Source organism: Crotalus tigris, unplaced genomic scaffold (genome assembly GCF_016545835.1).
Source record: "Crotalus tigris isolate CLP2741 ecotype Arizona unplaced genomic scaffold, ASM1654583v1 scf7180000024321.1087588, whole genome shotgun sequence".
In the NCBI taxonomy this organism is placed as follows: domain Eukaryota; kingdom Metazoa; phylum Chordata; class Lepidosauria; order Squamata; family Viperidae; genus Crotalus; species Crotalus tigris.
Window position 1 is genome coordinate 867,070 of NW_024100493.1, and position 27,041 is coordinate 894,110.

General features: G+C 41.9%; 1 protein-coding gene across 1 annotated transcript; it reads left to right on the forward strand.

Moving 5' to 3' along the window:
- On the forward strand, positions 1-25,976 carry SLC30A9 (solute carrier family 30 member 9). The gene is made up of 18 exons (XM_039325249.1): positions 1-248; positions 2,059-2,226; positions 4,075-4,128; positions 4,839-4,938; positions 6,460-6,552; positions 7,361-7,443; positions 8,617-8,675; positions 11,628-11,695; positions 13,228-13,330; positions 15,373-15,428; positions 16,184-16,319; positions 18,008-18,047; positions 18,838-18,909; positions 19,771-19,878; positions 20,875-21,040; positions 22,160-22,289; positions 22,959-23,072; positions 23,896-25,976. Exons 1-18 carry the CDS (start codon positions 152-154, stop codon positions 23,938-23,940), a joined length of 1,692 nt encoding a protein of 563 aa, XP_039181183.1. The 5' UTR covers positions 1-151; the 3' UTR covers positions 23,941-25,976.
- Positions 25,977-27,041: the final 1,065 nt, after the last annotated feature.

Below are 27,041 nucleotides of genomic sequence, written 5' to 3' on the forward strand. Positions count from 1 at the left end.
CCCCCCTTCCACATCCGGCTTCTTGAAGACTTCCGCCTTCCCAAGATGGCGGCCGCTCGTCTGTGGAAGACCGGCCGGGCGCGGAGTCACCCATGAGGCGCCTTCCACGCCGGCCTCCCTCTTTTTTCGCAGGTCGCCCGAGCGCGGGAGGATGCTGCCGGCTCTGGCCGCTCAGCGGAGGGGATGGCGCTGCTTTTACCAGCTGCGTCTGCTGCGGCGGCGGGGCCGGTGCCCGCCGGTCTGCCCCGGTGAGTGGGGCCGGGGGGGCCCTCCGAGGCCTGGCAAGGCCCGGCGGGGTTTTCTGACCGATGGGGTGGGGGGTCTGAGGGGGTCCAGCCCGGCCTTGAAAGGATCTTGGCCCTCGACGCCCTTTGCAGGGGATTAATGGTGGGTCCTTCTGCCCCCCCCCCGTTTAAGATCCACAGTGGATTATATTTTAATTATTATTTTTTTTAAAAAAAAACACCTTGTTTTATAACCCGTCAGCCGCCCAGAGTGACCTTGTAGGGCAGATCTAACTCATTGTGTACAAGATACTCGTCGTCTAAATTCAGCCAGTCTTAATTCTTTGAGATTCTTAATCTACGGGTAGTCGATTCTTAATAGACTTACAACAACAGAATAATAATAGTAATAACAACAACAACATAACACCCCGGACTTAACAATTGTCGATAAGAAAGACAAAAAAGTCTGGATAGTGGACGTGGCAGTGCCTGGAGACAGCAGAATAGACGAGAAAGAACTGGAGAAGATAACAAAATACAAAGACCTACAAATAGAAATAGAAAGACTGTGGCAAAAGCAAGCAAGGGTAGTACCAATAGTCATAGGCGCCTTGGGTGCAATCCCAAAACAACTGGAGCACCACTTGAACACCATTTGGCATTGACAAATTCGCCATTAGTCAATTGCAAAAGGCGGCCTTACTAGGAACTGCTTCCATCCTGCGACGAGATCTGTAATACCATCAAACATCCACATCTGCCTATCCCAGGTCCTGGGTAAGGACTCGATAGGTAGACAAAATGCCAAATCCAGTCTGAACATCTGGCTGACTGTGCGATGATCCATAATAATAATAATAATAAAATTGGAAGGGACCTTGGAGGTCATCTAGTCCACCCCCTGCTCAGGCAGGAAAACCTAGACCAGAGGCAGGCAACCTTGGCTCTTTTATGACTCGTGGACTTCAACTCCCAGAATTTCTCAGCCAGACCCCTGGTCTAGAGACTGAGCAGAGTCCTAAACCAGCAATAGCTGGCTTTGTATGTGTTAAGTGAAAATCAAGCTGAGTTAATGCCTAATATTGCATGGGAACCCAGCTGTTAGCTGCATCCCTAGATTTATCTTAGCTTGCAAATAGATCAAGTTAAGGTCATTTTGTGTATATCGGCAGCTTGAAGGGAGGGGGGGGAAGGCTCAATCTGTTTAAAGATATCTCTGCCTGGCTGCAGGATACATCTTGATTATTTTGCAAATGTTTCTCGTAGCTTTAAATAATTCTCCGATACAGAAGCTAACTTTACTGCATCCCGTTAGTGAGCATAACAAAGTCATTCTTTACGAGGAGTGGAATTTGGGGAATGTACAACGGAAGTAAATCAACTTAGTTTTGGAGAAATATTTTAATGGGCCATAAAATGGTTCAGCAAGAGTAACATTGATTGTTTCCTCATCACAGGTTAGGATCCAGAACTAGGTTATCTGGTCCCTCTTGGCTTTTTAGTGTTCTTTGCCCACCTTTGAATATTCTTTTATTTTATTTTTTTAAATGTTTTATTGATTGTCTAATTTTACATTTAAATATTTTAAAAGTAATGTGGCGACTGAGTTAATCGATAATTCAGTGACATACAAGTATTTTAGCACCAGTCTTAATATTCTTTTAACTCTTCTCTGCAGGATTCCTATTGTCCTTTGGTAAACCCATACAGCGAACATTTCAATAATCATAACCGTGTTATGTCCTCTCAGCTGGGTTTTGGGTTTTTTTAGTATTTATCAGGGTTTTCTTCTGCCTTCTAAAACTACCATCCACTTTCATGTTTCCATCAGGGTGGCAAGTACCGATTAAAGCTGGGAGACTCTCAGCCATCCTGCCAGGGGGCTGTCTGCCTCATCCTTCAAGTCAAGTAAGAGCTTATTCCTCCAACGATCAGAAAAACAGCACAAGAACGCCAGACGCAAGTTCTCCAGAAGGCAGTGCGCAGAAGACAGCCGCTGGTAGGTCCAGCCCCGTTGATAGCAGTGCTATAGTGAACAGATTAGGTTTAACCAGGTTTAAACCCAGAGGTCTCTCGTGTTGCAACGTTGAATCACCCAACCAGCTCTGGTTTCCCAGCTGAAAACGTGACTGTAGTTTTAGTGCTGCAAGGATAAGACGATAGGAACAGAAAACAACTTTTAGTTAAATGTGGAGTGAAAAAAGAAACTTGGCTTTATAGAGACTAAGAATGTACTCCTTGGAATAATAGATTGATTTAGACTGGAATTTTTGAAATGCTTAATTAATTAGGAGATTTTTGTGTATAATACGTTTTGATATGGTATGATAATTAATTAGATGGAATTCGTTTTTTTTTAATGAATGGAAATGAATTAAGTCAAAGACTACTATAATTAACAAAAATGGAATTATTGACTGAAAGGTTAAGGATCATGATTTAGATTTAGAAGTAAGAAAACTATAACTATATACATGTGTAATGTTTAATTACTTATGAGATGTTTGTGCATAATAATATGATTTGATAAGATATGATAATATTGTTTTCTTTTTTTATTAAATTAGTTATTATTGGAAGAAGAAATAAATAAGATTGGTGATAAAAAAGGGATGAGAGGGATTAAGAATTTGAATATATTTGCAAGAGGTATTTGAAGTGATAATATGCTGATGTAAAACACTATCTGACTATGGTAATTGAAATCGATTTTAAGTTTTAATAAACAGGTTTAGCAGTAATAGAAATTTAGGATAGAAATGAAATGTATTAAATTTACTATGTTACTTGAGGGAAATAGAGAGATGATAGTGAATGTATTAAGTTGAGCTGTTATTGTGTGATTTTATGTTGGAATCTTTGTGTACCCAAACACCACAGTGTGTCTTAAGTACTTTTTTGTTAAAACTATAAAACCAATAAAATATATATTTTAAAAAAAAACAACTTTTAGCCAACTTTTAGCTTTTTTAAAGTATTATTTGTATTGGGAACAAATCTACTTCAAGCATGCTCAGCAAGTTGCTACTGTGTATTGGGGCAAATAAAAACGTTTACATTTAGGTCTATTTTGTTTAGCTTATTCAATGGAAAAGATTATTCTGATATTGTTGTCCACCCTGTTTCCTCCGAGTTCAAGGAGAAATTCTAGTCTTAAAATCAAGTTGTGGTTTGCTTGTTTTTTTACTAATTCATACCATGAGTCAAGCATGCTTGTTATTAACAGAAAGATATTTTCTTGCCAGGGTCTTCCATTCAGAAGGCAAATTCTAATGTCTTTAATTTAGTGGAATTCATTTCAATTTACTGGTAGCGGATATATGGCAGGTGTCCAACTCCAGGGAATAAAGCAACAGTATATCAACTTTGTTACTGAGGTCATAACTCAATACAGTATTGTTGATGCTGATAATTAAAAAGGCATGATCCCATATCTGGGATACATTTTACTCCTAGTAAAATCAGTGTTATTCTCTAGTTTTTAGCTTGGAGTAAATTGTGGCCTACAGTGCAATAGAGCTAGAAGAATTCTCATTTCCTTTCTTTCCGATACTAAGGCAAAAGAGCACAATCTACTCACAAGAAGGGTGCTAGCTAGTTTCTTTTGTTGTGTCCTTACAATGTAAAGGACCTTTTCGTTGGGAAGTGAATCAGTTAAAATTTGAATTGTGGAATTAGCAAGACTGTGAAGGGAAAGAAATCGTTGTAGGATTTGTCGTCAAAAGTTTGAAATTGCTTTCCGCCTTGTCCGTTCCACTTACCAAATAATAAATGCCATCCCAATGTCTTTCTGTTTTATTCTTACGACGCAAACACAACAATGTGACTGTGTGTTTTATTTTTCCAGCCCGGGACGCTCTCAATCAAATTCCTTTCCCACAGCCACCAATTCAAGTAAAAGGTAATTGATGTCCTTCCGTGGGCATGCATAGAATCACATACCAAAGCTTATCAAAGATAAGCTTTGTATTTATCCTTAAGGGTATTCAGACTCCGAATCCAACTTATTCTTAAACAAGTCCATTCTTGATTGGTAATAAAGCTATCATTCCCACTTGGCTCCTGACTGAGAATCCGCTTTCGGTTTGTCGTTCACTTTTCAAATTTAATAACCTGGCCACGGGTAACCTCTGGGCAAATGAGAACAAATTTGGCTGGGTTTAATCCCGTGGGTGAAAATGTGTTAACATTAGTACAAGTAGTCCTCGCCTTAGTGACCAAAATTTATGTTGCTAAAGCAGAAATTGGTGAAATGAGTTTTGCCCCAATTTTACAACCTTTTTTGCCACAGTTGTTAAGTGAATCGCTGCACTTTTTAAGTTAGGATCACAGTTGTTAAGTGAATCAGGCTTCCCCCCCCCCTTGGACTTTTGCTTGTCAAAACGTCACAAAAGAGGATCATATAACCCCGGGACCCTGCGATAGTCATAAGTGTGAAGTCAGTTGTCAAGCATCCGAATTTTGATTACGTGGCCATGGGGCAACAGGTCATAAGTGTGAAAAAGGATCATAAGTCACTTTTTTCAGTGCTGTTGTAATTTTGAACCGTCACTAAATGAACTGTTAAGTCAAGGACTACCTGTAATGCTTCCCCCCTTCTCTCTTTTCAAGTGAAAGCTGTGCTTAAAAAAAGAGAATATGGACCAAATTACACAAAGAATAACTTCATCACTGGCGTGAGAGCAATAAGTGAATTTTGCCTTAAGTCCAGGTACGTTCATCTCTTCAGATGTTAAATTTGTATGACACAGTGTTTTTCAAAGCTACTCTACAACCTTACAAGTACAAATGGGTGGCAAAAAATACTACAAACAAGAGGTACCAAATTCAGTGGTACTGTTCTGTCCCAGCCCACGTGAGTCCTTGTTATGCTCACAAGGAAAAACTCCTCTTCCAAGAAATGGGCAGGAACCACAAGAAAAAACCAATCCCCTTTTATTCTCACAGACTGAGTCCATGTCCAAGACAAACAAAACACAGTTCACTGAAACTCGATCCTCAACATGAACGTCTGCCTTCGGCCATCAGCACCTCCCACACCTCCCCTTTTAGTATGCAGCCAAGGTGTGGCTTCCTAATGCCTTCGCCTTTGAAGCTGCCCCATTGCATTCCTCTGTCCTACTCGCTTCTCTTGCCTGTGCATTCGTGCATCCGGGATTTGTCCCAGCTGTTCTTCAGCACTGTCCAACTCAGACTCCCAGCACAGCTGTGTCTCAGCCTGAGCACGAGTAGAGGGGCCCGACTGTAAGTCTGGGAGCTGCTCAGAGCCTTCCTCTGACTCTGATGTCACTCCAGGCCCTTCCTCCTCTGATTCCTCGGACTCAGCTGCCGGGTCCACTGGCTGGCGAGGAATCACAACAGGTACCTTTAGCTTTGAAACTCATCAAACTTGGCACTCAACGCATTTTGACATGAAAATTGTGTCCCGGTAGTCGTCGTTTGTTTGGCACTCAATACATAAGCTAAAAATTGTCGATGTCGGCCACCTTGTGACTCACTATATTCTTTCTTATGGGAAAAATTTGTTTTGTATTCATCGGTTTTGGTACTCATCCCAGAACCAATTAACAACGAGTACCGAGGTGCCACTTTTTTAATTTTAGGATTGCTATTATTTATCAGTCTAGGACAGTGGTTCTCAACCTGTGGGTCGGGACCCCATTTGGGGTCGAACGACCATTTCACGGGGGTCGCCAAACCACGCTGTCCGCCATTTTTTTCCCTTTTCCCTAGCTGTCCTACTCCCTCTTATTGGTGGCCACACCCACTTGGGGGTCACCACAACATGGGGAACTGTATTATGGGGTCACGGCATTAGAAAGGTTGAGAATCACTGGTCTAGGAAGTGGTTGCCAATAGCTTAAAGGCCTGTGCCACTAAAAGAGAGGGCTGTTCAGGCACAGTTCTTACACAGAAAATCTCAACAAGGTTTCTTGAAAACCCGTAATTGTTTGACATGCTACTATAAGAAGTAATCATACTTTAGAACAGGTGTGCCCAACTTTGGCAACCTTTAAGACCTGTGGACTTCAACTCCCAGCCAGCCATCAAAAATATTTTGGCAAAGTGTTTGGCCAACAGTCCATTTTTGTTATTTAATAGCAATCAGCTTGGTCCTAATTGGGATCCCGCAAAATGGACGCGCCTTCCAGATGACGAACGTGGACCATCTTTATAATCCCTGCTTTTCTTCTTTCAAGACGATTTTTTTTTTGTCTGTCTCCTTCAACAGTGATCTTGACCAGCTTCGAAAAATCAAGCGGCGAAGCCCTCACGATGACACCGAAGCTTTCACTGTGTTTTTGAGATCAGAAGTGGAAGCTAAGTAAGAGCATCTTTGAAAAGGTTATCTTACGTAGAGATTTAATTTCTAACGCTTTCCTGTAGAGTTCGCACCATTTGCTAATTAACTGGTAAACTGCTTTAACCTAGTCAGCTTTGACTCTCATTTAATTGTGGTTTCTTCAGGCAGTTAAATCAGAGTGTTGATTCCCCCCCCCAATTGTGGCTTAGTGGGAATGGGCAATGCTTAATTTGTGTTTAACTGCTGTTTAATTTGTGTTTTCCCATTAACCAATCAACTGATCAGGCAAGAATCTTAAAAATAGAGAGGAATTGTCAACGAATTTCGGTTAAACCACATAAACAACCCTTTTTGGTATTTCTCTTTTTTTCCAGCACTTAAGAGACAGCACGGCTCAGGCTGTGACTATAACAGATTGTGTGTCTCTTTGTCATTATTCATGAAGATATCTAAGGGGAAATATGGAAGGTTTAATTGTGCTATGAGCCCGATAAATTGCAGAGCAGCTCCCAGCCTACCAGTCAAGTCATCTGGATAGCAGCATGTTGGAGAAAACCTGCTTGAATCCTAATGTGGGCTGAATTCAGGAAGAGTTAAACAAAAAAAAAAAAATCCTCTTTCAGAATCAGCAAGTTTCCCCCCCCCCTTTTTTTTTTCTTTAGCTTAGCTCGGTTAACATCATATTTTGTTAGCTCAACTTGGACATCCGTGTATTTCATTTTCCAGAGAGCATGTCACGTCTTCTCCTTTTGTGTGTACTCAAAAGGGTTGGCAAGTCAGATCTGTATATCTTTTCTCCACCATCACCCCCCCCCCTTTGTTAAAACAGGTCTATAGAAGTCTGGGGCAGCCCGGAAGCCCTTGCGCGGGAGAGGAAACGGCGCAAAGAAGCTGAAAGGGAATACATGGAAAGTAAGTGTAAAACACGCCTGGAAGGGCTTCGTCGTTTTGATTGTGAGGAACACCCAGTGGTGTGTTTAATTAAATTGGTGGTTTTTTTTTTTTAATGCGTGGCTTCTAAGATCTTCTGGAAATGGACGTAATTGGAAGCAGTGCTAGGCTGCATTAACAGAGGGATAGAATCAAGATCAGGTGTTAATACCACTTTACAAGGCCTTGGTAAGGCCACACTTGGAATACGGCGTCCAGTTTTGTTCACCGCGATGTAAAAAAAGATGTTGAGACTCCAGAAAGAGTGCAGAGAAGAGCAACAAAGATGATTAGGGGACTGGAGGCTAAAACAAAAGAAACGGTTGCTGGAATTGGGTATGTCTAGTTTAATGAAGAGAAGGACCGGGTGGGGGGGGACATGATAGCTGTGTTCCAGTATCTCAGGGGCTGCCCCAAAGAAGAGGGAGTTAAGCTATTCTCCAAAGCGCCTGAAGGCAGGGCAAGAAGCAGTGGATGGAAACTAACCAAGGAGAGAAGCAACCTGGAACTCAAGAGAAACTTCCTGACAGTGAGAACAATTAATCAGTGGAACAACCTGCCTCCAGAGCTGTTAATGCTCCAACACTGGAAGTTTTTAAGAAGAGACTGGACAGCCATTTGTCCAAAATGGTATAAGGTTTCCTGCCTGAGCAGGGGGTTGGACTAGATGACCTCCAAGGTCCCTTCCAACTATTATTATTATTCTCATCATCATCATCATCATCATTATTATAGTTCTGAAAGTCAGTGGCATGGGGAGGATGGGTTGAATTGGGTTTTGAGATGACGTTAGGTCAGTGACGGGAGTTCCGAGTTTGTATTTCACTTCATTGACCACAAGCCTCTTAGAACCGGCTGGGTGGTGTCCTGTCATTTATCTGAGATGGTACATAGGTTCTGCTTGAGGGGGCTGGACTAGAAGACCTCCAAAGTCCCTTCCAGCTCTATTCTAAGTTTGAAAGGGGTCATGGCAACTGGTCTTGATGCCAGATTTACTCTCATAACCATAAATCTAAAATTGGAGAGGGAATTTTATTCCCATAAACATTATAAGAACTGTAGAACTACACTGAATCCTTGACTCTTCTCCATTAAAGACATCCATCTTGACCATCGCAGCAGCCGTTACCCATCTTTCTCTTTCTTTTCTTACAGAATTATTTAGAAGCCAGAAATTGTTGAGAGAATACAGGAATTTCCAAGGAGAAACTAAGGTGAACACTTTTTTTTTTTAAACCTCGGTTGTAAAAAAAACCCTATTTGTGGCCAATTTCTAAGCGCAAGTAGTGGTGTAACTGTAACGCGCGTGGTCCTTGAATAATTTCTACCGTCTTTGCTGAGTGTGAAAGCCCAAATCATTGTCCCAAGTCCAAATAATTACCTCTGCTTTTTCCTGCCTTGCTTGGCAAAAGTCGGGCCCTCCCTCCCGCTGTCCTAGTTTCAAAATTCCTAATTCAAAATTCATCTCCCTGGCTGGAGAGCAAAGTGGTTATTCTCAATTTAATATGATCTCACTGGCTAAATGCAGGCCTGGCCTCTTGATATGAAGGTTTGTATCGGACAACCTTTTGTAACATTTGATAGAAGACGGTGTCCACACACGCCCACATGAGATCATGGTCTACATTCAGGGTCCCCAAATGTGGCAACTTTTTAAGACTTGTGGGCCTTCCCACTCCTAGAATTTTGCCCCAGCCGGCCGCGTTTGCTGGGGAATTCTGGGAATTGACGTCCACGGGTTCTTAAAAGTTGTCAAGGCCGGACACCTTCTGTTGGGGCAGCTGATGGACTGATCTGGCCTGCAGGGTATGACTAAATAACAGCCAGGAATTTGGGGGGGGAGGGCTTTGCCAGTAGTCTTATCCAAATGAAGCAGTGTGTCAGGTCTGTCCCAGCGTGGGCATTTAGGAAAGGAAGACCCTCAGCTCCCATTTATAGCGAGAGGTGTAGCTTTTATTGGAGGGAAGGTGGGTTACAGAAAAGCCAGATACGAACATTCCTGCGTAAACCCAGTGCTTTTCCCTTCCCCTGGGCCCGCCCCTCTTTCTTGGCTCTTTTGCAAATATACAGTGGGGTCCAATCCAGTTGTTTGGGGTAACAGTCCTAAAGTTTGGCGCCCTCTTGCATTCCGTTCTCACGCTCGGCTCCTGGGATCTGCCAAGTTCTGTCTGAGGCTGGCATCTGTGCTTCCTGTCACCCTATATTGCTTTTCTCCTCCCTCTCTCTTTTTATAGCAGGATGCCATCAAAGCGAAAGCAACGAGATGGCAGATCTGACCTGGTATTTCTCTCTTTTTCTTTTTTCTTTATCTAGATTTTATTAGTTGTTGTTTTTTTTTAAAAAAAAAACAAAACAAATTTTACTGGTTTTCAAATTTTACATTGAGTTTTCGGAAAGCAGCGTGGTGACTGGGTAGTCAGTGGTTCAATAACAACAAAATCTTTAGGACACATTTCAGGTGACGTCATCAGAAATTCCCTTAACATTTGTTACCTCACATTTAGGCCAATGCAGTGGTTCTCAACCTTTTTAATGCCGCGACTCCCCACCCGGTCATAAGTCGAGGACTACTCAACCGGTCGTAAGTTGAGGACTACTCAACTGGTGCAGCACCGTTTGCAGAATGGGACTTTTGGCGGGCTCAGCAGGGCAGAGACAGCCTGGACAATTTCTATTGGCTTTGGAAAGTCAATAGAATTAGACTCTATTCAAGAGAGTCTATTCTATTGGCTTTCAAAAGCCAATAGAATAAAAGGGAGGAGCACAGCTAAGGACAAGGGGAAAAAAATGGTGGACTGCGTTGTTTGGCGACTCCCGTGAAATGGTCGTTCGACCCCAAATGGGGTCCCGACCCACAGGTTGAAAACCACTGCCTTAACATTTGTTACCTCATATTTAGGCTAATGGGTTTTTAATTCTAGCAAAGTTAATTAAAACCTTGATCCATCTTATTTTTGGCTTATCCATATCCTGTTTTTAAGTTTTGTACCTAATTTTCAGTTTTTTATTACAATATTCCAATTTAACCTTTTAATATCCATAATGTTTTGAGTTTCGGGTAATCCAAATTTCCTTTATTTCACTACCTAAAAGTTGTCATCTCTAGAATATACGTATTACTTACTTAAATATATTCTTATCTTATTTCATAAACATTTTCTATTCTTCATCCTAATACATCATCACTTGCTGAGAGAGTGTCCTTTATTATCTCAAGTCCATCGTCCATCGTTTAGTTGGGCTAAACAATAGTTTGAAGCTAATTCCTAATCGTTAATTTTCATTTCCCTAGATTTTATTAGTTTTTATAGGGTTAGGGATAGGGTGGGGTCAGGATTAGAATTGGGATTTGGGTTAGGGTTTTTTCAAGTAACATTTTCAATATTGAGCAAACAGCATAGTGTCTGGGTACATGTATTTAACTAACAATAATAGATATAGTTAATTATCATAAACAATATGTTAATCGCCCAATAGCCTTCTTACTAATCTATATTCAAAATTACATATCACGTTCCATTCTCTTTTTTTTATTGAATGTGTATTTTGCAGTCTTCTGGGCTTCTCTTGAACACAGCTCCCATCCTCTTTCAGTCAAAGTAACCTTATTCACGAGGGACAATTCTCTATTTGCTAGACATCCTCTCCATTTGTTTTGCACGGAGTGACAAGCTTGTATGCGGCACAAAGATCTGGCAGCGTTTCCTTGCAATCTTGTAAATAGTTGGGACTCGCCCGTTATAAATCATGGTTACTAACACCTGTTAGCCAGCTCGTGTCTTGACTGATTCATTAAGCCACCTGGTGGTAGTAAAGGCATGGAGAATGTTTGAGATGTTTGGACACGAACTTTCATGCTTGGTGGACAGGGAGAGTCCCAGATTCTATGTCTTTGCTCAGTTGAGTTGGTGGGATCCCTCTTAGAAGACCTATTCCTTGTAAGAGAGAATAACTTGCTTTTTTCCTCCAGAGCCATCGTATTCAGGCGTAGATCTGATTGATTTCTTTTATTCTAATCGCTAATCAACGGATGCTCGTTTGTGCGCTCTCTTGCTTAAAACAGGCCACATCCGAAACCATGTTTGTATAACATTGCGTTGTTTGTGAAATACATGCAGAGACGCGTGTAGTTTGTCTTAAACTACATGCTTGTGTCTTTAATTCAGCCGCGCTCCCGTGCCACAGCTGTTTTTCTGAGCGGACCAGGAAAAGTGGTGATGGTTGCTATTTGCATGTAAGTTTTCTTTTTCCTTTAGGTGTATGCCTCTTAAACATAGACGCTGAAAAGCTTAATCCTGTTTTATTGTGTTGTGTGGTGATGTGTTGCGTACTGCTGCCTCGGAAGTCAGAGTTTTAGTTTAGAAGGAAAGCTTAAAGGTAAAAGCCTACGGCCATTTTTATGCCATTAAAAGGGACCAGGAAGCACCAAAAAAGAGTTGAGGACTAGCCACCTGTTTTGAAATAGTAGAAGGGTCTCCTGCACTAGATGACCCCCCCCCCCCAAGGTGCCTTCCAGCTCCGTTCGGACTAATTAAAGTATTTTTCTGCAAATGATTGCATGGCTTCCATGGAATTATTTAGGAAAAATGGTGCTTTTAGGATTTAGTCCTCACATGCTGACTATCTCAAGAAAGGTCCTGTGCAGTTGGATGCTTCCCAGTTTCTGAAAACCAGGGTTCTGGAAAGCACGAACAAATGTTGGCTAGTATACAGTAGTGGCCAAAATTGTGGAAACCTTTTGGGAAAAGTGTATTTTTGAGGTTTGATGGCTAATAACACCCCTCTTTGGGAGTAGTACCATGAAATTATACATCAATGGAAAGATAATTTAATCAAGAACGTCATGCAACACAGTTTGTTCAGTGATCTGTACTATATCTATGAAAAGTGATAGCCAAATAACCAGAAAAAGGAAGCACAACTGGCTTAGGTTGATCTCAGGTAGCTTCCCTTCACCTGATTGTAGCCAATGAGCACGAGTGTTTAGAGAGCCAGTTGGGTGTCATCTTGTTTCGGCAGCGAGCCAATCAGATCACAGTAGGATCCGGTGATCGATGTCACGTATTGAAGCCGAGAGGAGGGCATTTGTCAGTGTGTTATTGTGATCGCTATCAAGTCGGTTGGTTTTTTCTTGTGTTCTTTCATTGAGTGAGCTTGTAAAACGCAATAAAATTAAAGTCATGGTGCAAAGAGTTGACCGGTCGCCCAGAAAGCGACGTAAAATAGTATTTATTAAGTGAACAAGGCTACAGTTATAAAGAAATGAGAAGGAAAAATGGGTGGAAACTTAGCCAACGGTGGCATTTCTACTGTACACTTTTCCCAAAAGGTTTCCACAATTTTGCCCACTGCGGTATTCCTCAGGTGCACCGGTGCTCTTTCTCTCACATAATACAGTCACGGTGCTGCCCAGATTTCTTACTTTCCTTTTTTTTTTGCAACCGATCTACTGGAGATCTGTTGAAGGCTGGCGCAGACCCAGTGCCAAACTTGGCTAAGCAACAGAAAATCGAAAGGGATTTATTTGTACTGTCCTGGGACTTTGGAAGCTGCAGTATATTTTGAATTTCTACGCCTTTAGAGGCTTTCATGGATGCCCTGGGTCCAGTCAACCTTTTGAGAGTTCACACAGCACGCCGATCTCATTCCTCATCAGTCAATCCAAAAGCAAAGGCTGGCAGTGTGCATGGGAGCTTGGGGGAGTCTCGAAAAAATAACAACAAAAAGAAAAAGTTGTGACAAGCGCGTTTTCTCCTCCTTCCACAGAAACGGCTTGAATTTTTTCTTCAAGCTGCTCGCGTGGGTTTACACGGGCTCTGCAAGCATGTTCTCCGAAGCCATACATTCCTTAGCAGACACTTGCAACCAGGTGAGTTGGCAGGACACTGTTTTGTGTTTTCTCGGGGAGCGGATGCAACGCAGCAAGCGGGTTCTTTGGACTTTTCAACAGAATAGAATATCTACAGGGGAGTCCGACCTTGGTGGGGTTTTTTTTTTTTCCCTTGCACATGTTTCATCCACCCCACTGGGGACCATTATCACCATCGGGATCAGGGTTTCTAGATGTTTCGCTTTAAGGCCAGCTGAGCTCAAATCTGTGAGGCAAAGTTGTACATCAATGAACATGCAGGGATTGTTTGCAAAGATTAAGGAGGTGGGGGGGGGTTCAACGTTATACGAAGCAGCAGAGGGCAAGATAAGAAACAATGGATGGAAATTCATAAAGGAGAGAAGCAACCTGGAACGAAGGAGAAACTTCCTAACCGTGAGGACAATCAGTGCAACAGCTTGCCACCAGAAGTTGTGGGTGCTCCCATCGCTGGAGGTTTTTAGGAAGACACTGGACAGCCACCTATCTGAAATGGTACAGGGTCTCCTGCTTGAGCAGGGGGCTGGACTAGAAGACCTCCAAGGTCCCTTCCAGATTCTATTCTATTCTATTATTCTGTTCTGTTCTTCATTCCATTATTCTATTCTATTCTATTCTATTCTATTCTATTCTATTCTATTCTATTCTATTCTATTCTATTCTATTCCCTATTCTATTCCCTATTCTATTCTATTCATTATTCTATTCTATTATTCTATTCATTACTCTACTCTACTCTATTCTACTCTACTCTATATTATTCATTTCTCTATTCTATTCTATTCTATTCTATTCTTCTATTCATTTCTCTATTCTATTCTATTATTCTATTCATTTCTCTATTCTATGCTACTCTACTCCACTCTATTCTATTATTTGTTTCTCTATTCTATTCTATTCTATTCTATTCTATTCTATTCTATTCTATTCTATTCTATTCTATTCTTCCGTTCCATTTCATGTTCTGTACTATACTATACTATACTATGCTATACTATATTATACTATACTACCTATTATATTCTATTCATTATTCTACCGTATTTTCCGGCGTATAAGACGACTGGGCATATAAGACGACCCCCGACTTCGGCGCCGAGTTCCATGCCTAGAAAGTCGTCTTATACGCCGGAAAATACAGTATTCTATTCTAGTCCAGTCCATTATTCTAGTCTGGTCCAGTCCAGTCTAGTGCAGCCTCCTGCTCAAGCAGGAGAACCTATACCATCTCAGACAAGTGACTGTCCAGTCTCTTCTTAAATACCTCCAGTGATGGAGCGCCCACGATTTCGGGTGGCAAGCTGTTCCACTGGTTGATTGTCCTCGCTGTTACGAAGTTTCTCCTTAATTCCAGGTTGCTTCTCTCCTTAATGAATTTCCATCCATTATTTCTCCTCCTTCCCTCTAGTGCTTTGGAGAATAACATGACCCCCTCTTCTTTGTGGCAGCCCTTTCAGTACTGGAAGACTGCCATCATATCCCCCCTAGTCCTTCCTTTCTTTAGACTAGCCGGACCCAAGTCCCGCAGCCATTCTTTGTGTGTTTTAGTCTCCAGGCCTTTGATCATCTTAGTTGCTCTTCTCTGAATTTTTTTTCCAAACTCTCAACATCTTTTTTGTGACATGGTGACCAAGACAGATATCCTGTCTTGAGATTTGCCTCTGAGTTTCAAGGGGGGGGGGGAGTGGTGTGATGGGCTGATGAAACGGGGGGGGGGAGTGACAGGAAGTGTGTAATTTTAGGAGATCAGAGTCTTGTGATATTGCGGCTAACTTAATATCCCAAATCTTATGATAATTTGATGGGGGTTTTTTTGGAGGGGAAGAGATTCTGACCCCTTTTCATTTTTTTTTTCAATTTTGCATGACTGTCAAAATGGATGAGACTTTAATGCAGTTGCTTCACTTCAGTGAAACTTTTCTAAAATTAAACGACGCATTGACCCTTTTTTGTTTTGCAGGGGGGGGTTGCAGCAAACTGAAATTCAAGACGCTAAGTATAAAATGTGACGGTCTCTGCCCCACATTTCTTTTCACATACAGGCCCTGCTCGCGTTGGGGATCAGTCAGTCTGTGAGGATACCCGATCAAAGCCATCCGTAAGGATTCTGAACCTTTTGTTTTCCCACCCCCCCCACACGCACACCCCGCTCTTGTTCTGAAATTGTTTTGTTGGATAGACCGTATCCTTGAAAAATTTGCCCAACTGGGTCTTCCGTTTCGGAGATTTTGCCAAAGTCCAGATTCAATGAAATAACTAGCAGTTTGGGAAAGTAAAGTTGACAATTCTTGGTGCTTTTAAGATTGAATTTCTCAATCTTGACAGCTTTAAGCCACCTAGACCAGGGGTAGGCAACCTTGGCTCTTTTAGGACTCGTGGACTTCAACTCCCAGAATTCCTGCTTAGAGAAGGCTGTAAATCACCATGAAGCGGTATATAAGTCTGAGTGTCATTGCTAACTATCATCTATCTATCAACTATCTTTATCTATCTATCTGGGGGAAAATCCGTAAACCGCTTAAAAAGGGCTGTAAATGCTATTGCTAGGAATAAATTGCATTTCCCAATAAATTGCATTTCTAAGGTCTATCCCTTGTTCACTCCCAATGGATTTCCAAATGTGATGGCAGTTATAATAATAATATAATAATAAAGTTGGGAGGTACCCTGGAGGTCATCTAGTCCAACCCCCTGCTCAGGAAAATGGCTGTCCAGTCTCTTCTTAAAAACTTCCAGTATTGGAGCATTCACAGCTTCTGGACCAATTATGCTACCTTCTGCTCTCCGACATTTCCATTTTTCCTTCCCGAGTCACAGCGCTGTTCCGCCCCCCCCCCTTCTCCTTCCTTCCAGGTATGGCTTCACAAACATGCGCTACATCGCATCTCTGATCAGTGGCGTTGGCATCTTCATGATGGGGGCTGGCCTCTCGTGGTATCATGGGGTTATCGGGCTACTCAACCCTCAGCCGATAGAATCCCTTCTCTGGGTACGTCGCGTCGAAACGTTGTTTTAGCCAGGTTGCTTGCTTGCTTGCTTGCTTGCTTGCTTTCTTTCTTTCTTTCTTTCTTTCTTTCTTTCTTTCTTTCTTTCTTTCTTTCTTTCTTTCTTTCTTTCTTTCTTTCTTTCTTCCTTCCTTCCTTCCTTCCTTCCTTCCTTCCTTCCTTCCTTCCTTCCTTCCATCCTTTTTCTTTTCTCTTTTTCTCTTTCTCTTTCTCTTTCTCTTTCTATCTCCCTCTCTTCCTCCCTCCCTCCCCCTTTCCCTCCCTCCCTCTTTCTTGCTTTCTCTCTCCCTTCCTCTTTCTTTCATTCATTCATTCATTCATTCATTCAGTGCTGTTGTAACTTGGAACGGTCACTAAATGAATTGTAAGTTGAGGACTGCCTTTATTTCTTTGTGGATGAATGTTCAACAGTTTATACATCATTTTCTCTCTCTCTCTCTCTCTCTCTCTCTCTCTCTCTCTCACACACACACACACACACACACACACACACACACAGAGACATAATACAGGTAGTCCTCGACATTCCTCCCCCCCCAGTCACATGTTTTACATTTGGATGGTTGACGGTTCATCTTTATGACGGCCGCAGGGTCCCGAGGGTGTCGGGGGTTCAGGTGATTTCCTTTTGCAACCTTCTAACAAGCAAAAGTCCATGGGGAAGCCAGATTCACTTAACAACCGTTTTACTAATTTAACGAGTGCCGTGATTCGCTTAACAAACGTGGCAAGAAGAGTCGTAAAATGGGGCAAAGCTCACTTAACAAATGTCTCACTTAGCAACATAAATTCTGGGCTCAACGATGGTAAATTGAGGGCTACCTCTATAGATATAGACATTAATTTTGGGGGGGGGGTGTAGATAGATAGGTAGGTAGACAGACAAGATGGATGGATGGATGATGATAGATAGATAGATAGATAGATAGATAGATAGATAGATAGATAGATAGATATAGATGATTGATAAATGGATGGATGATAGATAGATAGATAGATAGATAGATAGATAGATAGATAGATAGATAGATAGATAGATAGATATGATGAATAAATGGATGATAGATAGATAGATAGATAGATAGATAGATAGATAGATAGAGATAGATAGATAGAGATAGATGGATGATAGATAGATAGATAGATAGATAGATAGATAGATAGATAGATAGATACAGATGGATGGATGGATGGATGGATAGAAAGATAGAGGGAGATAGATAAGTAGATAGACAGACTGATAAAATAGATAAGATAGATATCAATGATAGATAAGTAGATAGATAAATTAGGTAGGTTAGATAGATAAGACAGATAGATATAAATGATAGATAAGTAGATAGATTAGATAGACAAACTAGATAAATAGACAGATAGACAGACAGACCGATAAACACACATATTCATTCATTCATTCGCAGCCTCAATCAAGCAACTACAGAACGAGAAAACCCTTGGTGCTCTATTACAATATTTGGGGAAATAATTGTTGTTTTAAGAGGGGGAGCAGAGTTCCTCTTTAGAGATCTGAAGGTCGCTGACCGGAATGCAAAAAATATGCAGATTTAATCCAGCCTCAAGGTTCAGATCGTTAATGGTATGAAGTATCCAGCTTAATATTATACTAATACAATTAACTCCCGTTTTTCTTTCTCCTGTCTGTTACTTTTAGGCTTACTGTATTTTAGCAGGATCTTTGGTGTCAGAAGGAGGTAGGTGACCTGGCAGGGGCGGGGGGAGGGAACATCAAACCTTACAAAGTGTGCACTTGTTTTCTAGACGAATTGAACACGGCTTAAGCCCCTACAGATACCAGCATTCTGACCTGTCAGAATACTGTTGGTTAATGTCAGTGAATAATAATAATAAAAAAAAAAACACTGACCAGAAATATTAAAAAGGTTATATGAGAATTTATTCCAGCGATCTCCTACGTTGATCTGATTCAAGAAAGCTGACTTGTTGGCAAGTCAGTTTCTCCACCAGATTATCGACTTAATAGTCAGTCATCAAGAGCTCAGTCAACAACACAAAAAAACCACACACAACAGGTGCCATATCAATACCATGCACAAAACAACCCAAAGCCAGCACGGTTCGAAAGACGTAAATCTCTGGTTTAAGACCCAGTTTGTATCCTGGTTGATTATCCGTTGGCCAGTAAGAAAAGGACTTCCTTGATGTTGGGGAAGTCATCAAATTTGCAGGCGGCACCAAGCTGGCAGGAATAGCCAACACTCCATTTTTCCGATGCCGTTGTAACTTCGAACGGTCACTAAATAAAACTCTGGCAAATTGAGGACTAACCCTGTATTTAACGGTTTCGGGGTTCCGTTCCCATTTTAAGTGGTCACTTTTCTGGATTCTTGTTAATGAAAAAAAAGCAAAACAAAACATAGACACACACACACACGCATACACACCATATCTGTGCAGGTGGGAGTTTGCGATGTTTTTCCTGCCGTCCCCTTGAATGAAATCGTTGTGTTGATGTCGTTGCAGCTACTCTTCTGGTAGCTATCAACGAAATCCGAAGGAGCGCCCGAGCAAAAGGACTCTCCTTCCAACACTACGGTAAGTCGGTTTTCATATATAGGGTTTCCTGCCTGAGCTGGGGGTTGGACTAGATGACCTCCAAGGTCCCTTCCAACATTATTATTATTATTATATGGCAGGAATTTGTAATATCCATACTTTTTTCTATCTCTACTGTTTCTTGAAATTGTATCGCAGAGAAGGAAACAATTATCATCATCATTATTATTATTATTATTATTATTTTATTATGACAGTTAAAATCCGGCATGAATAAACTTGGCGTTGGCGTTTAGGAGAATCAATTGATTTTTATACTGCCTCTCTGAAACTGGATCGGTGCTCTAATTTCTTTCCTTTTTTTTAAAGAAAATTTTATTGATTTTCTAATTTTACATTTAAATATTTAAAAAGCAGCGTGGCGGTTGAGCTAATCGACGATTCAATAGCATACAAGTATCTTTAGTACAAATCTCAAACTACCACATTAAGTATTTCCTCTCTTTTCCCCTTAGTATTTACTGTCTCATATTTAAACTAATAACAATTCTTATTATATCGATTAAATAAACATTTCTTATATTTATCAATAGTGTTTAGGTTCTACATATCCTGGTTATTTCAACATTCAATCTTTATAGACAATCAGTGTCCTAATTAGTTTTTCCCAAGTTTTAGTTTCCCATTAATATATAATTTAACATTTAGTATTTATAATTTCCAAGTTTTAAATAACCCCAGTTCCCTTTATCACAATCCATCGCAAAATCTAATGTTCAGGATACACGTCTTATCTATTTGAATATATTCTATTTCTCACCACCTTACATCAACTGATTAATAATACAGTATAACGTTCTTATTTTCTGTTAATTGCTCTAATTTCTTTTCCACCTTCAGTTATCCAGGCTTGTGATCCCAGCACAAACGTTGTGTTGTTAGAAGACACAGCTGCAGTTCTGGGTGTGACGCTGGCTGCTACCTGCATGGGGCTGACTTCCCTAACAGGTGAGCCCAGACTGGATTTTTTTTTAATATTGTTAATACAGTAGTGGCCAAAATTGTAGAAACCTTTTGGGAAAAGTGTGAGATAGAACAACAAAGTATACTCTAAGGAACTAGGTGGAATTTTCCTCCAATGGGATCTTCCCATGTATTTGACCAGGAAAGATAGATAGGGCAGCCTAGAAAAGTCAGTGCCCTCCTAACCATACCCAAGCACTCCGGTTTGTCTGCGATGTCCATTTTGCTCTATGAGTTCATGGTGACCTAACCCTAAGTGGAATTTTCCTCCAATGGGATTTTCCCATGTATTTGACCAGGAAACATAGATAGGGCAGCCTAGAAAAGTCAGTGCCCTCCTAACCATACCCAAGCACTCCGGTTTGTCTGCGATGTCCATTTTGCTCTATGAGTTCATGGTGACCTAACCCTAAGTGGAATTTTCCTCCATGTATGGGATTTTCCCATATATTTTACCAGGAAACATAGATAGGGCAGCCTAGAAAAGTCAGTGCCCTCCTAACCATACCCAAGCACCCTGAGTTTGTTGGCGATGTCCATTTTGCTCTACAGGTTCATGGTGACCTAACCCTAACCCTAAGTGGAATTTTCCTCCAATGGGATTTTCGCATGTATTTTACCAGGAAACATAGATAGGGCAGCCTAGAAAAGTCAGTGCCCTCCTAACCATACCCAAGCACTGGGAATTTGTTGGCGATGTCCATTTTACTCTCTGGGTTGGCGATGTCCATTTTGCTCTCTCAAGAGAGTCTATTCTATTGGCTTTCAAAAGCCAATAGAATGAAAGGGAGGAGCACAGCTAAGGAAAAGGGGGGAAAAAATGGCGGACTGCGTTGTTTGGCGACCCCCGAGAAACGGTCGTTCGACCCCCAAATGGGGTCCCGACCCACAGGTTGAGAACCGCTGGGCTAGCAGAATACGAAAAGAGGAAGTGAAGAATTTGCCCTTGTGATGTTCGTGGGGTGACTTGTTTACTTGTAGGTAACCCCTACTACGACAGCTTGGGCTCTCTGGGCGTGGGGACTTTGTTGGGCGTTGTGTCGGCGTTCCTCATCTACACGAACACAGAGGCCCTCTTGGGCAGATCCATCCAGCCCGACCGGCTTCAGAAACTGACCGAACTCCTGGAGTGTGATCCAGCCGTGCGGTAAGAGAGAGATCCATCCACGTGGCCCAACGGGTGGGAGGGTTGCAGTAGACCAGAGGAGAGTCGGAGCAGAAGGTGGAAAGCGTGGAAGGGAAATTTGCAAGAGAATCTTTGTCGCTCAGGGTGGAGCTATGGAGCCTCTCCTCTCCGTGGTGCTTCCGGATCTTGGTTGTTTACTTGACCCAACTAGGTAACACCATCAGTGCTAGAAGGGAGAGGGGTTGGAGGAGGAGGACTGTGGGGTCCTTGGTGCTCTCTGAGTTGGGTGGTTTTGTTGCAGACATTTCGTGACCCAGCTAGGTAACATCATCAGTGCTAGAAGGCAGGAGGAGGAGGAGGAGGACTACTGTGGGGTCCTTGGTGCTCTCTGAGCTTGGTGGTTTTCTTGCAGACATTTCATGACCCAACTAGGTAACATCATCAGTGCTAGAAGGGAGGAGGAGGACTACTGTGGGGTCCTTGGTGCTCTCTGAGCTTGGTGGTTTTCTTGGAGACATTTCATGACCCAACTAGGTAACATCATCAGTGCTAGAAGGGAGGAGGAGGACTACTGTGGGGTCCTTGGTGCTCTCTGAGCTTGGTGGTTTTCTTGGAGACATTTCATGACCCAACTAGGTAACATCATCAGTGTTAGAAGGGAGGGTTTTTGCTGTTCGTTTATGTAAAGGTGGCTTCTTGTCCTTCCAGTGTTTATGGGAGCAGTCTGGATGGTTTCTTGATCGGGCTATTGTTTATTGTTGGTTTGATTATTGGAGTTGGTAGTTCCTTGACTGGGGCATTGCTCACTTCTTGATTGTTGGTCTCGTATTAATCTTGTTGTTAAGCTCAGCTGGGTGTTGATTGTCGGTGAGGAGGTGTTTTGGCCTTTTTTCTTTCCTTTTTGTTTAGCAAACCCCCCTCCCTTCTAGCACTGATGACATTACCTAGTTGGGTCACGAAACGTCTGCAAGGAAACCACCCAGCTCAGGGAGCACCCAGGACCCCCACCAAAGGGAAATCTTAAGAGGGAGAACGGAGAAATCTCCTGCTGCCATGTTTTCTAATTTTGGACTAAAAACTCCTAATGGCCGGTTGTCTGTTTTTCGCTTCGTCTCACCACTGCCCTGTTCATCACCATAGAGCAATCCATGATGTCAAAGCTACAGATATGGGGATGAATAAAGTCAGATTCAAAGCAGAAGTGGACTTTGATGGACGGGTAGTCACTCGGTCCTACCTGGAAAAACAGGACATCGAGCAACTACTACAAGTACGTTAAGTCAACGCATTGCTTTGGACAGGGTTTCTCTCATTGGGGGGGGGGGTGTGCAGTGATTTTTGCACTTCCCTGGGAAAAAAAAGCAGGGGGGGGGGAAACCTGATGTTCTAAATATTAATTTTGCAGATTAAATCTCTGAATTGCATTGATCCCCATAGACTTGCATAGCTCATATCCATTTTTCAATGTCAATTCAGTAAGCCCAGGGTTGTGAGAAATCCTGGAAAGTAACTTCAAAGAGCGAAAAAATAAAAATTAAAAAAACGGTCCTCGCTAGTCAACAATTCGTCCTTTTTCTTCTTTTCTAACTTTTTCCATTTTTTATTTATTATTTTATTTTATATTTTATTTTATTTTATTATTTTATTTTATTTATTTTATTATTTATTTTATTATTTATTTTATATTTATTTTATTTATTATTTTATTATTTTATTTTATTTTGTTATTTTTTTATTTTGTTATTTTATTATATTTTATTATTTTATTTTATTATTATTTATTTTATTATTTTTATTTATTTTATATTTTATTTTATATTTTTTATATTTTATTTTATTTTATTTATTATTTTATTTATTTTATTTTATTATATTTTATTTTATTATTTTATTTTATTTTATTTTATTTTATTTATTATTTTATTTTATCCGACGGTAGGAGATCCAGCAGGTGAAAACTCTGGAAGATTTAGAGGCTTTTATGCTTAAACATGGAGAAAACATCATTGACACTTTAGGAGCAGAAGTGGATCGACTTGAAAAAGATCTGAAGGTGAGTAGCGGCCGGCCGGCCAAACAAATGTACGTGGGAATAAAGGTGAGCTTGCTAGTCACGCTAGACCGGGAAAATCTCTGGGGGAGGCTCCCACAGGACAGCAAGGATATTTCAGGATAAACATCCCCAAAGGTGTTTTTTTTTTCCGGCTGGCAACTGGACTTCCTTGTGTTTCTTTTGAAGACGTTTCGCTTCTCATCCCAGAAGCTTCTTCAGCTCTGACTGGATGATGGGGAAGGGAAGGATTTATACTCCTTGCAGACAGCTGGTCCTTTGCCTTCTTTTAGAGCAGTGGTTCTCCACCTGTGGGTCGGGACTCCATTTGGGGTCGAACGACCATTTCACGGGGGTCGCCAAACAACGCAGTCCGCCATTTTTTTCCCCCTTTTCCTTAGCTGTGCTACTCCCTTTTATTCTATTGGCTTTTGAAAGCCAATAGAATAGACTCTCTTGAATAGGAGTCTAATTCTATTGGCTTTCAAAAGCCAATAGGAATTGTCCAGGCTGTCTCTGCCCTGCTGAGCCCGCCAAAAGTCCCATTCTGCAAACGGTGCTGCACCAGTTGAGTAGTCCTCGACTTACGACCGGTTGAGTAGTCCTCAACTTACGACCAGTTGGGGGGTCGCGGCATTAAAAAGGTTGAGAACCACTGCTTTAGAGAGCTGTTGAGGCCACTTGGAGCTTTGCCTGTGTCCTGAAGGTCACCTGAGTGGTGCAAATGGATGTGGAGCTCCAGCCCCAGGCCCAGTTGCAAACTTCAGTGTTGATAATGTGCCATCTTATTTTTTCAGCCAAGTAAACGTCATTAATTCCATTTCAGAAACTGAATCCTGAAGTACGGCATGTGGACCTGGAAATACTGTAATCTTCGCGGAATCAGGTCTCCCCCCCCTCTCTCTTGGATCGGCTTCTTTGAGGACGGGCACCCTCTGGAACTCCGGCAATCTCAAAACATCACACCTTTTTAAGTCCCCTGGTTCTCCTGCCGATCGGTTTTCTATCCAGATCAGCGACAGCTTTTCCTTGAACTGGCTACGTAGAGAGCCTGCTTGCTGCCTCTTTTCGCACGGATCCGTAGAACATTTGCAACTAGACACTTTAAATAAATTATTTACCATGTCCGTTTTGGGGGGGGCAAATGCATCCTATATGTTTTACTGCCCTGTTTCAAGTATTTTTTAAATTTGGTTTTGCAAAATCATCCCCCCCATTTGATGACTGCATTTCTCTTAGAGTCCAATTGAGGAATTCTAGTTCTGTAATCTTTTATCTTTCTCTTTTTTTTTTCCCCCATTGTCTGAATTTGGTGTCCATTCTAGCCTCCTTCAGATGGTTTGAGATGATCACGTCCAACCTCTGTCTCGGTGTTACGATCTTATAGCTGCTCCTAGCAAACTGTAGCTTCGACCCAGATAATCTGGACAGATTTTTGGGAGATTCCCCTTAACCATGTGCAGAAAAGCTGCAGATATTGGAATTGTGCCGGACCGGCACTTGAGATAATTTAATGGGTGGGCTAAAGTTTTTAATCTGCGTGATCATCTTCCAGCTGTTGACTTTGCGAGATCAAAAGGCGAAATAGGAAAAACCATGAGTTACACTGCTTGGCTGGGTCTAAATCTCCGTTGTATTTCCCTTTGTGTCCCGTCGGATATTATTTGTGGGGGAGAAGCCAGAAGGAACATCGGAAAGAACTTTCGAGATGTTCAAACTTGTCCTTCTCCCAATCTTGGTGCCCTCCAAGCCTGGTGAATTTCAAAGAGTTCCCAGACAGTGTGGGAATTGTAAGGTAGCGCATCTGGAAAGTCGAAGGAGGTTAGTTTTGTTGGAAAAACATGTCACAAGTGCTAGTTCAGGATGACTTTGGACCGGCTCTCCTAAACATTGAGTAGCATCTTGAAAGTAATGCCCGATAACTTAAAATACATTTGATGTGTTGTTGATGATTTTTAATTAAAACCGTACTAAGGTGGCATCAAACGGCATCTGAAGGATCTCCTGTCCAACGTTGAATGTGTTTAGAATTGGTGGAGTTTGCAAATGACAGATGGAGCCTTTGAAATTTCTGGGGAATATCAGGATGCTGTGCTGAACGCAGGAGCTGTTTGGGCTTCTGAAGAAAAAGAGAATGCCAGGCCATTAAATGTAGTATGCTGAGCAGCTTGGAAGGCACTGAGAATCCAACTGCCAATGCTTGAACTGGGCAGACCCAGAGTTAATTGGCTTTAAAGAGCTTTTCCCCCTCTATAAATAGAAATCAGAAAAGGCGTTCCCTGGAGCTCAGCGGATAACGATGCTGGTTTATACGCGCATCCACGTTACTTGCGCAATACTCGATTCAGTGTATGATCCAGCCCCCTTATCATGGCGAGGTGGCTGATGGGTGTGCCACGTTGGAGCTCTGAAACTTACTCGTACAAGGCAAGCGCAACCGGAGGGCTGTGGTGCACAAACTGGGGCGGTCCCGTGTCATCAACGCACCGACGGCAAGTTTGCAAAAGGAGCTGAAATCTGTGCACTTTTATCAACCTCTTCCGAAAGAAGTCTTTAGTCTCTGAAGCAAAGACTTATATTTTTTTTCCCCCTTTTAAATTTTTTTGGAGGGGGGATGCAAAGTGCATTTGGCCGGGTGAACGTGAATTTTGAACCCTGTTTAAAAAAAAAACCAAACAAACTGTGACACAAATTATGTGTGGAGACCAAAATGCGTCAGATTGGTTTAGGAGGGGAACGAGAAAGCAATCCGTTCCCGCGTTAGTAGCATTTTGACCTTTCTGGGCACGATTGGATGTAAATGATGCTATGTATTTTGTTTTTGTTTTTTTAATTTTCAGGAAAACAGCTGTACATAATGTAATTAGTGCCTGCTGATAAACCATGTTCTGTACATTTAGAACGAAAGGAGTGTCTCCTTGTTTTCAATTGTCACAGGGGAGATTTCAAATTGCAGGCGGGTTCCCATACAACCCTTAAGCATCGCCCTCTCAATTTTTGTCGCTAGACTTTCTAATGTGTGTGATGGCTCGTGGAGGTGTTCAGGGTGCTAAATCAAGGGAGAGAAGCGAGCTAAAACGAAAGAGAAATTTCCCTAACAGTCAGAACAATTGATCAGTGGAACGACTTTGCCTCCAGAAGTTGTGGGTGCCCCAACACTGGAAGTGTTTAAGAAGAAACTGGACAGCCATTTATATCCAGAATAGTAGAGAGCAGTGGTTCTCAACCTTTTTAATGCCGCGACCCCCCCAACTGGTTGTAAGTCGAGGACTACTCAACCGGTCGTAAGTCGAGGACTACTCAACTGGTGCAGCACCGTTCGCAGAATGGGACTTTTGGCGGGCTCAGCAGGGCAGAGACAGCCTGGACAATTCCTATTGGCTTTGGAAAGGCAATAGAATTAGACTCTATTCAAGAGAGTCTATTCTATTGGCTTTCAAAAGCCAATAGAATAAAAGGGAGTAGCACAGCTAAGAAAAAGGGGGGGGGAAATGGCAGACTGCGTTGTTTGGCGACCCCCGTGAAATGGTCGTTCGACCCCAAATGGGGTCCCGACCCACAGGTTGAGAACCACTGATACAGGGTTTTCTGATTGAGCAGGGGGCTGGACTAGAAGACCCACATCCCTTCTAACTCTATTATTCTGTTATCCCAGTCATTTCTGCCTTGTACCTCGATGCTCCGTGGATTTTCTGCAGAACGTGAAGCTGATTTTGAGAGAATGTTAGGAAGAGTTATATGTCCAGGAAGGGGAGAAAAAAAAAATCCCCATCTAGGTATTCACCGAGACATTCACAAAATGATAAGTACAAAACTCTATCCCAGATCATTTGGAATCTTCTGGAATCAGCAGAAGTTTTTCAAACAGCTTGTGGTTAGCATCCTCTCCCAGGCCACCCACTAAGCAACCCGTTGTGTATTTTCAAAGCGTAGGTGTCTCCTTGCTTATCAAGAGTTCAGTTCGGCAACATG